Raw genomic sequence first — 13,646 nt, forward strand, 5'->3', positions numbered from 1 at the left:
TGCTCCTGCTTGACTGTTTGCAGTTTAGGCATTTGTAGTTGTTGAGCTGTTCAATATCATGTAGTTCAAATACCACATATGACAAATTTACAATGTCTGATTTTTGTGGTGCATTCCTTTTGGTGTTTGAGGGCATTTTAAGTCTAGACTGAGAAAACCAGCTGCTTGTTTGAGCCCATGCCAACTTGTTGTGGTGGAACCAAACTGCCTCTTTTTTGGCATATTTTATTGTTAACTTTTCCAGCAGGCATCAGTTTACGCAGCATATTAGTCATTTTCTGTCTTCAGCGCCGCAAAAATTGAAAGTAAGTCGTTATATCTTTTTACGATTGTGGGTTCATCAATGCGGGTTTGGAGATGTTTATGAGAATTGGCTGCTGTCTGCCATGTTGATTATTTGAATGACACGACTCACCCAACACAAACATTTATTTACAACTGCAGTGTGTTTTCTCCAAACATTTGCCTTCCTCACCAGATTGGAACTATAAAACTGTCGGCACAGGGATACATTAAAGCAATATATGCAACATTATTTTTCTCGCACCTGAATGTCTGTCCTTGTACTGTGTGAATTTAGTGAGTGAGTTGGAGCACTGTAGGAACGGTGTAACTTAATGATGGGTAGCAACTCAAACAAATACACAATCAGACCCAGCCAGTTAAAAATAATGCTGAAGTGAAGCGAGGGTTGGTTGAAAAGACGTCTAATCATCAAACATCTGCTTGCATAGTCCATCCAAACAACATGAAACATGTCTGTTTGCTGCCTGATGTTGCCCTCACTTTGCAACATTTCCTCTAAAGGTGGAGTCAGTATGAGCATGATTCAACTCTGACAACAGATATTGAGTAATGGCATCATCTACCTGTTTATTCAGAAATCACGTTGGCCCAACCAGATGCCAATCACATTGCATAAGCTTTTTTATGTTGTAAATGTTCTGATATTGAAGGTTCTCTGTACTGATGTGATGCCTGACAGGAACACAGTTGTTTATATTTGACTGTTGTATTTTTGTGACTATAACGGTGCCTTATATGAACAGTGATATAACTGATTGTGAAAAAAGGGAAGGGAGGACACTTAAACCATGATGGATTGTTAACCTTTAATCACACCCAGCTTACAGTATGTGACATTTTCTCCTTCTGGTGACTTTTCAGTGTCGGACAAGCACCAGTTCAAGAACGAGCAAGTGTTGTACCGCTTCCGCTATGATGACGGCACCTACAAGGCCCGCAGTGAAATGGAGGACATCATGTCAAAGGTAAATGTAGTTCCTCGTCGGTGTTTGATGAGATTAACAAAAATATTTATTTATATAAGCTGTAAAGATTGATAAAGCTGTAGATTGACTGGTTATGGTTAGTGATGCCATAGCACGAGTGACTTAAGTGAATTAATAACATGTACAATTATTTTTTTTAAGATATACATTTTTTTTCTTCCTAAGTCCATGTAAGTGTAACCCTTGATGATGGTTTATGAAAACATTCAATGGTTTATTCAAATATAACACTCAGAGGCACTAATCGCTTCTGAGAGAAATGTTAATCAGATCATGTATGTAAAAAAAAAAGTGACACAGATTTTGGAAATAAATACACAATGGTGGTGTTGGCCTATATCTGATCTCAGACCCATTTTAATCAAGTGAAATCTCATGTCCTGAAGCTACACTTGTACTTGTTTACCCAAGGTGTGTATGCTCTATGACTCAGTGGCTTGGGATTTTCTTCTCTTTCAGGGCGTCAGGCTGTACTGCCGCCTTCACAGCCTCCACACGCCTGTCATCAAGTAAGTACCTGCCCTTCTCTCCTCCTCCTCCTCCTCTTTCCACATATATGCTAATGTTCCAGGTGCATGAATGCATATTCATAAAGGGTTCACATTCAGCCCGCATCACCTTTGCTATAATGACTGAACAAACAGTAGAACTGCCAAGGATGACAGCCCTCAAACCTCTCTCCCCTCCAACCTGGACACAGTGCCAAGCTTCAGCTGCTGTAGGTGCATGTCTTTGAGATTTAGTTCAGCTAGAGGAGGAGAAGAGGACATGGTTTTTATGATTCCAGGTTTAACTGAGGCTGCTCTTAAAGGATTAAGAAGACTTGTTTATTGCGAGCCTCTACATTGTGGTGGGTTTATTGAATTCACAGTGTGTTAGTTCATTTTTACAAAAAGTAGGAGTCCAAATAAGGATTCCAAACATTTTTTTTATCCCCAGCAGTCGTTTTTAATTTCTCCTTTAAACCCCATATCTTATTCACATACATAAATACACACAGACCATCTCAGTTTTATGCTTGCATAGGCAGCCAATGTGCTGAGAAATCTAAAAACACAGCAGTAGAAAATATGATATATACACATTAAAGTCATCCCCAAGATGTGAGACGCTCTGTTTGTGTAGTGACACAGCACTTTATCAGTCCTACATTTTTCTGTTAAACCCTATCACTGTTAACCCAAAAAAAAACAAGGCGTAACAGTTAAATCAGTGTTATCCAAGAGATAATTCCAGTTCCAAACCTTAATTAATTACTAAATTAGTTCGCTGAAGTCAAATGAATTGTCCTTTTAAAGCAAGTTGGAATAGAAGTTTTCATTCATTTATACAGAAACATAAGATACATGCATTGTCCGGCTTTGACATCCCCTCAAACATACACACACACACACTTTCACTGTCCTGTGCAGTCTGTCCCTTCATACCTTCTTATTTTCATATTATCTGTACCTCTATCACTCAAGTGCCTCAGGTTTGCCATCAGTGCAAAGAAAGATTGGTCTGGTGACAAATCCTGGTAACATACAAAGACAATATTTATTATTATTATTATTATTATTATTAATATTATACAATATGGCCTGGCCTTTTTTTGATATATCCCTACATTGTTAACAGATATGGTTAATTCTAATATTTATGTGATGGATGTACTGCATTTTATTAATCATCATAAAGCATGCCTCAGTTTTATTAAACTTTGAGTGACAAAGCTCCAGTTTCTTTCATAGCAATAAAATTCAGTGAATAAGATTAAAAACCTCATCAATCCTGAGGATGCCGCAGATGTTGTTCAGGTGGGGAGGAAGTTGCCTCAACAAATTTTGTTCGGAGGAAGCCCAAGTCTTTTTCTGTGGTTTTAAGACATGTTTTGTGCTATCGATCGGCACACATCTTAGATACAGTCGCCGTATCGGAATTCATTTCTGAACATGGCAGTTCAGAGTACGGGTGGCCCAGATACAATGCAAGAGTCGCTCACAATGTTGTGATGTTCAAGCAAGTAGAGGATGTTCAATTTTATCGGATGCGATACCAACCACACTTCCTCTGTGGCGTTTCCTGCTTCGCATGGTTACATGTTAAAGAAGTCTTTCGACCACAGATGTTTGTGTGAAAGCAGAAAAAACATTTTAAGTTAAAAGGGCAGTGAGTGTGTGCAGTGTTTTTGTTCTGGCCGGATTAAGAAAACTGTCGAAACATAGAGCTGCACCTCCAAAGTAATAATTATGATACAGATGTTGTGACCCATAGAGAGGTTTTGTCTGTCCAAAATGTGCCTCCTGCAGTGAATAATGTGAAAGTATATTTTAGTAAATCACTTTTTTGCTTCTGTAGGGACAGAGACCACCATCTGAAAACCTTTAAATCTGTGGTGCCTGCAAGCAAACTGGTGGACTGGCTTCTCTCACAGGTATGATCACTGTACAAGGCACAGAGAGTGTTTACAAGAGTGTCATAACTACTGAACAACAAATGTCATTTTTTGTAATTGAGCATGTTTTTGTAGGGTCCATCTTTTAATAGTATTGACTTCACAATCTGTATCACAATTCCTGCTATTTTGAAACTTTTTTTAATTTAATTCTCAAACGTGTCTTACTGAGAGCATAAATGTGTGTCAGTCAGCTGTGCTCTTTGCATTTAAGGTGTAATTAGGGAAAAGCGTGTAGCACTTTGTGTCGTGTTAAAATCCGTCCTCTGATCCATCGGTGCCTTTTTTCAACACATAATTTATTTATTATTATTTTATTATATATTATTTATTTATCTATTTGGGTTTCACTAGTCATCGTCACACCAACACATACGCAGATAAATCGGGCCAGCTGTGCTGCAGTCTGCTGAGCATGAGAGGGTGTAGACACGTGTTGGAGGTGACTGACTGTGTGCGTCATTGATTTGGTTTTCCAGGGAGACTGCTCGACCCGAGAGGACGCAGTGACGCTGGGTGTGGGGCTCTGCAACAATGGCTTCATGCACCATGGTCAGTCAAATTCTCTGTCACACGCACACATGAGCTGAGCTGCAGATTTTTTAAAATTTTTTACTTCAAATGCACGGTGTAGAAATACCTTTTATTTTTGTTGTGACATCTCTCTTGTCCCTGTGTTCTTTCTGCTTTATAACCTTTCACTACACTGGAGAAGCAGAGAGGCACTGATTCTCCAATCACTCTTTCTCCATACATATAAATATTTCATGCTGTCATAGGTTAAAAAGGGAACATTGTAAATTACATTTTGAGCTCAACTAAGTCTCAGTAATCTCACTGAAAAAATTGTTCCAGCCTAGTATGTTGAATGTAAATAGCATTAGCACTGTTCCCTGACCTGAGCTATTTGGCTTTGCTACACGACTGTCTGGGTTGGTGCACTGAACCATGACTGCTTAAGGCTTAAGGTTCATATTTGGGCACATTATTTGACAGGTAAATTGTATCTGTTTAAATGTATTTGGCATATCACCATGTTTTCATGGTAGTAGTGAAACACTTGCATGACATAAGGGGACACACACTATTGCTGTGCAGGATTCAAATGACAGTGTGCATTATTTAAAGTTTGAATTGTGTTTAAATAAAAGCTTGGAAGTCTGCTCTTCCTATGTCAAACTACCTATGTCAAACATATACATTGAAACACATGCAATCCCCTCCCTGGCCGTCAGAGAGTGACTCTCTCTTCTCTGTCTTCACTTGCTTTATAGGCTCTCTCACACACACACCTACCTATTACTACCATCTGCTGGAAAGGGTCACCTGTTCTCTTTCATTCCTCCTTCTTCTCTGCCCTTCTTTGAGGTCACAACCCCACTCTTGCCAGTCAGTCTGCACAGCCTGCCTGATCTCACCTCACCTCTCCTCTATTCTCGTCACTCTCTTCAGTCCTTAGTCAGCACTTCTGACACTGTCACCTGCTCCCTCTTGAACATCCCTCTCCCTCTCTCTCTCTCTCTCTCTCTCCCCCTCTCTCCCTCTCCCGCTACCTCCCTCTGTCTCGCTTTATCTCTCCTTTCCTGTGTGTCTCCTCAGTGGTGGGAAGATCACTGTGAACAGATAACACAGTTAAAAGGTCTTTCATCTGTCCGTACCTGCTTACATCATTCATCTACATCTCTGGTGTGAACACACCTGCTGCGTTTTGCCCTTCAGGCAACTTGATACAGAGAGCACAGCACCAGGAACAGCAACACATTTTCTTTAAGAGCCTCTATTCATTTTAAATGGAGTGTGATAATATTGATAATAATATTATGAATATTCAAAGTCCTGACCAAATATCAAATTATTTGGAATGTAAGTGGGATAGTAAAATATGTATTTCATTTTGAATAAATGTCTGACTAAATGAGTCAACACCATTTCCTTGATGCTTGTAATTATTAGCTGTTCTTAACATTGAGGTCGTAACCTAGCTGAGTGTGCGATTTTAGTGTATGACTGAGTTCTCCGGAGTAGCACACCCTCCATTTACTACATTACATGGCCCCAGCCTTCCTGACTCAGAGGAAATAACTCACGTCTGCAATGACATGAGGCCAGTGTGAGTGGACGTGGGTGTGGCAAGCGTGTGTAATTAGTGTGTGGAGGCTTTTGTTCATCAGATGGTGCCATGTTCTCTAAATCCCCGAACACCTGGGTACCTTTGGCACTCACACAGTCTCACAACTACACACACACTTGTAATATTAAAACACGCCTTAGTTGGACGAACGTGTACTTCGAGTCCCAACCCATCGATATGAACAGCAACAACATTTCAATAACTTAGCTCTCTATCAGAGAGACATTACAAGTATCCGTATCAGCATTATTGTGTTTCCTTTTCATTTCATGCTGCGACGAGTGAAGCATCCGCAATGTGTTCCTGACTTGTTTAAGGGCTTCATGTGCTGGCTCAGCCCAACACTGAGTTTTAAACACATACACGCATTACCTTACTGCATTGGCTTTGTGATTACATGCTGTGTGTGTGTGTGTGTGCGCGTGCTTTCTTCTGCAGTCTTGGAAAAGAGTGAGTTCAAAGACGAGTCGCAGTACTTCCGTTTCTATGCGGACGAGGAGACGGAGGGAACTAGCTCCAAAAGCAAGCAGCTCCAACGCAGTGACTTTAAACTCATCGAAAACATCTTGGCCAAGTCTCTGGTGGTGAGCTAGAACATGCACACGCTCTTATATTATATTGTAGTTTTGTTTTCTACAGTAAAAGCAGCAGACTGCCATTTTGTTTTTATATAATTTAGGTCATTTGTTATCAAAAGGAAATATCAAGAATGTGTATTATTATAATGGCTGATAAAATAAGTGGGGCTGTGTTTTCCAGACACTATATCAGAATATTAGTTGTTTAGTTAAGTTCTATATCTTAAGGGAAACTTAGGAGATCACCAGCTTCGCTTTTTTATGTTAGAGTGAAACGCAGGATTGCTATCTTTGCACAAGAAGTGGAAGTGCTTTTTTCCCCCCCTTGATTAGCAGAACTAATCCTCCCTCCTGGCCATGACTGGAGCAAAGTGCAGGAACACTTTATATATACCACAGCCGTCTCCTCCAATGTAACAGCAGAGATCTCCATCTTATCAGGGCCATGCAGCAGGAAGATGGCCCCAGCAGTTTACCTAATGGATGCCGACTAATGTGTTTGGTGATGACAGCGTTTAACTTAGCCTCGCCCCACGGGAGAATACAGTGCGAGAGGCAGAGCACATCATCAGATGCAAGACACCTGACGCGCGATGAAAAGCACAAATTGCAGAGAAAGAAAAAAAAGGCCACCCACAAAGAGAGGGATATGTCATAGCAATTTTTTATGGGATTCATTGGAGCAAATTCAAACAAATTACATGCGAGATGTTATTGGAAGATAATTTCCAAGTCTGCAAAATGTCATCAGAGCACAGTGAGTCAGATCAAATATGAAAATGTACTGTGACAAAACTGCTTACTCATGACATTAAGGATATTTAAGTGTGACTTTCAGTCACCGCCTGTTAATGTGCCAATAATGAGGTGATGTTCTCTTCGTCAGATTCACCCTGAGGAGGAAGACTATGGCTTTGAGATTGAGGAGAAAAACAAGGCCATTGTGGTGAAATCTGTCACCAAGGGCTCACATGCTGAGGTAATGGTCAGCACACACACACACACACACACACACACACACACACACACACACACACACACACACACACACACACACACACTTTGCCCTGGGGTATTAGTTCCAGTAGGTAATGGCTGTCTATAGTTTAGACGGCTGCTGTCAGTCTCCATCCGTTCCCCCTCAAAGGACGTTGTTTTGATTGGCAGTTGTGCCATTAGCCGTGCATACTTGCAACACTTACACACACACGTGCAAGCCATTTTACTTATTCAGTGTCATTAAAAATACAGATAAAACTGTGGCAAAATATATAATTTCATGTGATTATATAGTGTTGAGGAACAGACGGCAAGAATAGCTACTGTGGCTACTTTACAGACTTTTCCCAGCAAACCCTTGTATATTTTCCCTACATAAACTATATTCACTTCACACTCACACCTAAAATGGCCCCATGGTGGGTGCCTGCACTTCAGGGTGAACTACTGCCTTAATGGCATTTGCTTCATGTGACCACACTCTGGTCAGACTGTGACATGTTTCTGGCACATTCCTCCAGCTACAAGAGCCTGTTCATATGATCTTTTCACTTACTTTATATTTGAACTGCAGCTCTGATTGTTCTACAGGCTGAGATTAAAACATTTTCCTTAATACCTTCCTCACCAACACATTCATTTATTTTTGTGTACCCCTGGTTCAAGTTCAACCATTGCTTTCTGCTGTTTTAGTCATTGCTGTTTTCCCCACGTTCCTCTCCTCAGTAACTCTCTGGATGATCCTTTTTTTCCCTTTTCCATTGTGCTTGCTTCCACCACAGTAAATCCTCTCTCTATTGCTCCCTTCTGCACCTTTTTCTTTATGTCTCCCTTTCCATCTTACACACTGGTATGCACCCCGCGTCCGCCAAAATAACAGGATTGCTAGTTGTGTCACAGCCTGCGTGCCAGCACAGTGAATGAAGCTCAGCTGATTCCCATGGGGCTCTGAAAGGGGCTGAAACACACACACAAACACACAAACACACTCAGATGACTGTGACTCCTCCCAGTCATTCCTACCTCCATCCTGGGCAGTAATCCAGAGCTGGGGCCCGGCTCAGCCAAGGCCACCCCACCGGATCTGTGCCCAGGACACTGGACTCACACAGCAGACGTACAGAGGCGGCATTATTCTCACAACGTGACTGAAGATGTGCAGGATGACTGCATGTAAAAATGCACAGGAGGCTGGGAAGCTGTGCTTTTTGTTTGTTGACAAATTTGATCTCAAACTGGTTCCACATAGAACCACATAAAAACAAATTGAGACAACTGTAAATTAGTTAACCCTTTAATCTGAGACAAATGTGCAAATCCACCAATGAGCATGCAGGAGACACCTGTAAATATCATGCCACTCAATCATATCTAGGAGCCAATCTTTATGTCCTGCATTCATCAAAAGTGTATCAAAATTAATTAAATAATACATATAATCAAAATCGCAGTTTTCAAAAAGCAAGAGCGACATTTCTTAAAGCCAAAATGTGTGTCACATGACCATTTTAGATTAAATGTTGTCCTAACCTATGCACATCATATTCTACAGACTGAAGAAAACATCCTTGTTTCACAAATCTACACAAATATCACACAGTATTCATTTTAAATATGTTATTAAATAAAAACGAGAATAATTACATAAAAATGACCATTCACTCTCATCAAAATTTTTTATTGCAATCTCAATTTCAGTCACAAATAATCACAATTCAATATTTATATATTTTATATATTTGACCCTGGAAGATGAATAACAGGACTTAACAGGTTTGGAGAATACTGAGCAGGTCATATCTGACAAATCAATATCCTTTCAAAAATGTATTTACATTTTCGTTCCTGGAGGCTCGTTAACTTTGATGGGACTAGAAATAAATGAAACAGGTAAAATACTTGAATTATATGTAATCTGAGCCTAGTGCTGCGCACAGTTTATTCTCACTGGGACACATGGGTGGTAAAGCTTCACTCGTGGAAAATCCTACAATTATATGGCATTGAAACAAGGTATAACCCAAAAATAACTGTACACTGTCTGCACAGATGGCTGGTCTGCAGGTGGGCAGGAAGATCTACACCATCAACGAGGACCTGCTGTTCCTCAGACCTTTCTCTGAGGTGGAAACCATGATCAGCCAGTCTTTCTGCATACGACGCTCACTGCGACTGGTCGTCGCCACCAAGGCCAAGGAGTGAGGAAACACTCACACGCACACACACGCACGCACACACACAAAATACACTGGTCTCACTGGTGTTTACTTCCCCAGAATTGTGAAGATCCCTGACAACCCAGACAGCCTGTCCTTCAGACTCGGTGGCTCTGCCCCTCCTCACGTCCACGCTGTCAGGAAAGGTGAGTAACAGATTATGTCACCTGACGTCCTGAGCCAGATGCAATACAATACAATTTAATATAAAAGAGGGAGTCGGGGAGTTTCATGAGGAGGTACATGAGGAGTTTACATAATTTCAAAAGTCTACGAGCTCTCCGATGACCCCAGTTAAGTGACGTCACATGAGGCAATTCATGGGACTTTCAGATTGTGTATGTTGCATTAGATAAATCACATGTCCCAGTGAGGCGTAATTAAATGTATGTTTTCTAGAGTTTGGTTCCATTAAGTTGCTAATGGCTCATAGTGCAGGATGTCTGTAAAACGATTTGCAAGAAATTGACCCTGTTACTGCAGCATCAGTGTCAGTAAATGCTTTGGAAATGTTTATGGTGTCAGAAAGACAAATCATTTTCAGAGAGATTCACAGATAATATGAGGTAACTCTAGTCTCTAACCACCTGTTACGTTCTGCTATTAGGTTTTTATGGCCACCTGTCAGCCAGACAGCCTGCGGTCAGGGTTCAAATCCCCAATAGAAGAAAGACCGCTTTTAACGCACGCACACACACGCACGCACAGCTCTGCGATCACAGCTAAAAAGGGAGCAATAGATAACTGGTAAAAACCTTCTCATCCCTCCTTCTCCCTCCTTAACCAGATGTCTGTAACTGCTAAACTGTCTTGAAATACACAAATTGAGAGATTTATGAAAGGTCGGAAAAGGAATGAAACCCAGTGTGTAAACCAGACAGGAGAAAGAGAGGACACATACAAAAACAGCGAGGGGAGGAGCTGCTGCTTGGTCAAACAGTGGGATCTTATTTTTTTATTATTATGGCAGAGGGACTTCTTCACTTTCTGTTATTCTCATTTTTCTCCGTCTCCCTCCTTCCCTCTACTTTTCCAAGTTTTTTTTCTCTTTTTTTTTTCTTTCATTCTTTCTTTCTTTCCCAGTGTCCCTTTTCACGTCTGGCTCCCTGCTGGTGTAAGAGGAGCAGTCTTTTTTTTCCCTCCACTTCTTTAATTGTGTTTTTTCTGCTCCTAAATCAATCCCCCTGTGTGCTATCCAATCATGGGTCAAATAGCCCCAAAGGCTTGGTAAATGCTGGCACCCCAGGTGGATGTGATGTCAGCCCTGGTACTGGTGTTGATTGGACTTCCAGGCTGTAAAGCCATAAGTAGCTCGTGACAGTGTGTTACAACAGTGAGCCAAGTATTCTGTTTTCCTGGATGAGCAAAAGGGGAGAGGTTATTTACAGATATGGGAATGAAGTCCAAAAGGACTTTTTTTTATTTCCATAGCAAAATATGTCTGGGAGAATCATTTTTTTCCCATGGATGTTGGAGACGTGTTTTCAATGCCCCCATGTCTCCCACTTGAATTTCATGTTTACCATAAAAATGTGTGTTGTTTACTGTTCCACTGTATTTACATCACCCAGTGACCCTTTACCTCTGACCCTGTGTTGACACGTTGTAGGATGGGAGGCAGCGGGGGCAGGCCTTCAGCCTGGTCAGGTCATCCTAAAAGTCAACGGCAACAATGTCAACCACAGTGATTACGAAGAGGTTCTGGAGCACTTCACCGCGCAGCACACGCATCAGGAGCCTCTGCAAATGGTGAGGGAAAACAAACTGGAAAACACCTTCTCAGTTGAGTGTTGTTGTTTTTGTAAAAGAAATCCAAAAAAACAAAAAGAAAGAAGTCCACTTTGTGATACAAAACTGATTTCCCAATACGTGTCCAGAGAGTTCTTACAATCAATGTGTTACTATGTTACACTGTGTGTCGCTAATGGCACTCTCACTGTAACAGGGAACTCCCTTAGTACTTGATTTATACAACAAACTATCCAGTGCCAAAAGCAATCACGATAAGTATCAGCAGTAGCTTTGGAAGTTAATTTACCGAATCAGTGAGCAATGTGGGACAGCTCACAACATTTATATTTGACAAGCTGACTGACTGGAGCGCTCCTGTGACCCAGACATTCCTGCTCTGAGACACTGCATAAAATAGAATGATCAGAGCTGGAGATACCTACTGCAGCTGAACAGCAACAACAACAACAAGTATAGCACACTTACACGATTTCCCTTGACCTCACAGCCAGATTTGCTCTGTTAAAGTGGCATCACAGAACAAGAGTCTCTTCAGTTATTTGTCGTTCTTGACGTCGGCATTGGGTGGCCTAGTAATCGCTAAACATAAATTACTGGCTGTCACTGTCGCCGCAGGCTACACGTAGTGAGAGTTTAGCTCAAAGAAACATTCCTGCCAAGAGCAAAAGAATTAGTCCACAGAATTCCTCTGTCTATTCCTGTTTTACAAGCATTCTCAAGTTATATGTCGCATCAAAGTAAAGCATATTGAGCTTTGTTTTTTCCAAAAGGAGTAATGAGATACTTGAACTTACACCCCGTGCAACATGACAAACATCAAAAACGACAAGTGTACGTCAGGTTGTTTTGGCATTCCTACAGGAACATTTCATGTCTCCAGGCAGTATTTCACAAGACTGCAGACAGAGTAGGAAGTCCTTCTTATTGCATTAGGCTCTGTTTCGTTTGATTCTATTCAGCCTGGTTTACTCTTCTGATAAGTCTCTTTTGCTCACAGCCAGTGACCAGGCTCAGCTGACCAGCCTTAATTTGATTTCATTTCAGTGAAGGTTTTCTGGTTTATTATTAACAGTTGGATAAATTACCAGGATGTTGTTGATGTGGCCGATTGCCCTACTGAGTTCAGGGTGGTGCAGTCAGCTCTGACTGACTTGTCAGGTGAAAAGTGTCTGAGTCCATGGGGCATTGACACTTGAAAAAAAAATATGTTTAAAATCATTCACATAAATATACCAATTACCTCATTCGGTCTCTTTCCTGCTCTGCACTTTAATCTTTTTAAGATTTAATATTAATCCTTTTTTCCCCCTGCTTACTTCACACTCCCATCTTCATTCTCTTTCTCTTTTAACCTGAAAATAGATTTATGGCACTTACTGTTGGGCTTTGATGTGTTTCCACAGTGTCAGTGGGTGTACCGTGCATTTGAAGATGTGGAGGAGCTACAGAGAGAAAGACGTGCAGGTGAGAAGGAGGAGAGCCCTTTCAGTCCTTACCGAGCGGAGAACGGCGAGGAAGGGAATGGGACAAATGGAACAGGTAACGCTACCCATGTTACATCCTCTATATATCATTGTAGTTACGTTCTTTTGAACATAAAAGTGTTTTAATTGTTAAATTGACTTTAAACTAAAGTCGTGTTCAGTTGTTTCAAGCAGAATCACAGTGGCTCTTTACTATAGCTTATAGCTAACTATATAACTTTCATTTGTGGGCCAAACTCCTGCAAATCATACCCAAACAGTATTAGCTTCGCTTAGGAGTGTCTGTCCTGTATTATTTACTGTAGCTGCTCTGTGAGTGACTTTAGATTGATTGCAGACTTTAAAAGATCCTGTCACTGCCAGAATATTACATAAAAACATTATGGATAACTACTTTCAGATGACCTCTCATTTGGGTCGTAGTTACTTTGGCAATAAAAATGTGCAGCAGTTGGTAATTTTGTCTGGATATAGAAAATCCTGTGTTTGAAAATTACACGCGCTCACGCTACAGTCACAGGACGTCATCCAGTAACGTTCAGTTCACCTCTGTATTTACAGTGTGGCCAGTTTTTCCTTCAGTGCTGGCAGGGGAGGCACATTTCACATATAGTATGGCACACTGTGTGTCATTCTTACAGGGATTTATGAAATCACCGTGTGTCTGTCCAGAGCTGATGAGGTTTCATTGCACCCGTGTTTTTTTCATCACAGTTGTGCTAATGACGTAATACGAGGCTCGACTTTACCTTTAGAA

General features: G+C 41.0%; 1 protein-coding gene across 2 annotated transcripts in view; it reads left to right on the forward strand.

The window, feature by feature from the left end:
* Positions 1–13,646, forward strand: part of prex1 (phosphatidylinositol-3,4,5-trisphosphate-dependent Rac exchange factor 1) — a 75,716-nt gene that overhangs the window by 43,147 nt on the left and 18,923 nt on the right. For both annotated transcript variants that reach the window (XM_044038191.1, XM_044038192.1), the window contains exons 12-21: positions 1,168–1,271; positions 1,752–1,801; positions 3,633–3,708; positions 4,209–4,281; positions 6,299–6,444; positions 7,325–7,417; positions 9,487–9,635; positions 9,714–9,799; positions 11,263–11,402; positions 12,809–12,944. In XM_044038191.1, the coding sequence (XP_043894126.1) occupies positions 1,168–1,271; positions 1,752–1,801; positions 3,633–3,708; positions 4,209–4,281; positions 6,299–6,444; positions 7,325–7,417; positions 9,487–9,635; positions 9,714–9,799; positions 11,263–11,402; positions 12,809–12,944 (1,053 nt within the window). The remainder of the gene's footprint in view (positions 1–1,167; positions 1,272–1,751; positions 1,802–3,632; positions 3,709–4,208; positions 4,282–6,298; positions 6,445–7,324; positions 7,418–9,486; positions 9,636–9,713; positions 9,800–11,262; positions 11,403–12,808; positions 12,945–13,646) is intronic.

The sequence above is a fragment of the Solea senegalensis genome, linkage group LG11 (genome assembly GCF_019176455.1).
Source record: "Solea senegalensis isolate Sse05_10M linkage group LG11, IFAPA_SoseM_1, whole genome shotgun sequence".
NCBI classification, from domain to species: Eukaryota; Metazoa; Chordata; class Actinopteri; order Pleuronectiformes; family Soleidae; genus Solea; species Solea senegalensis.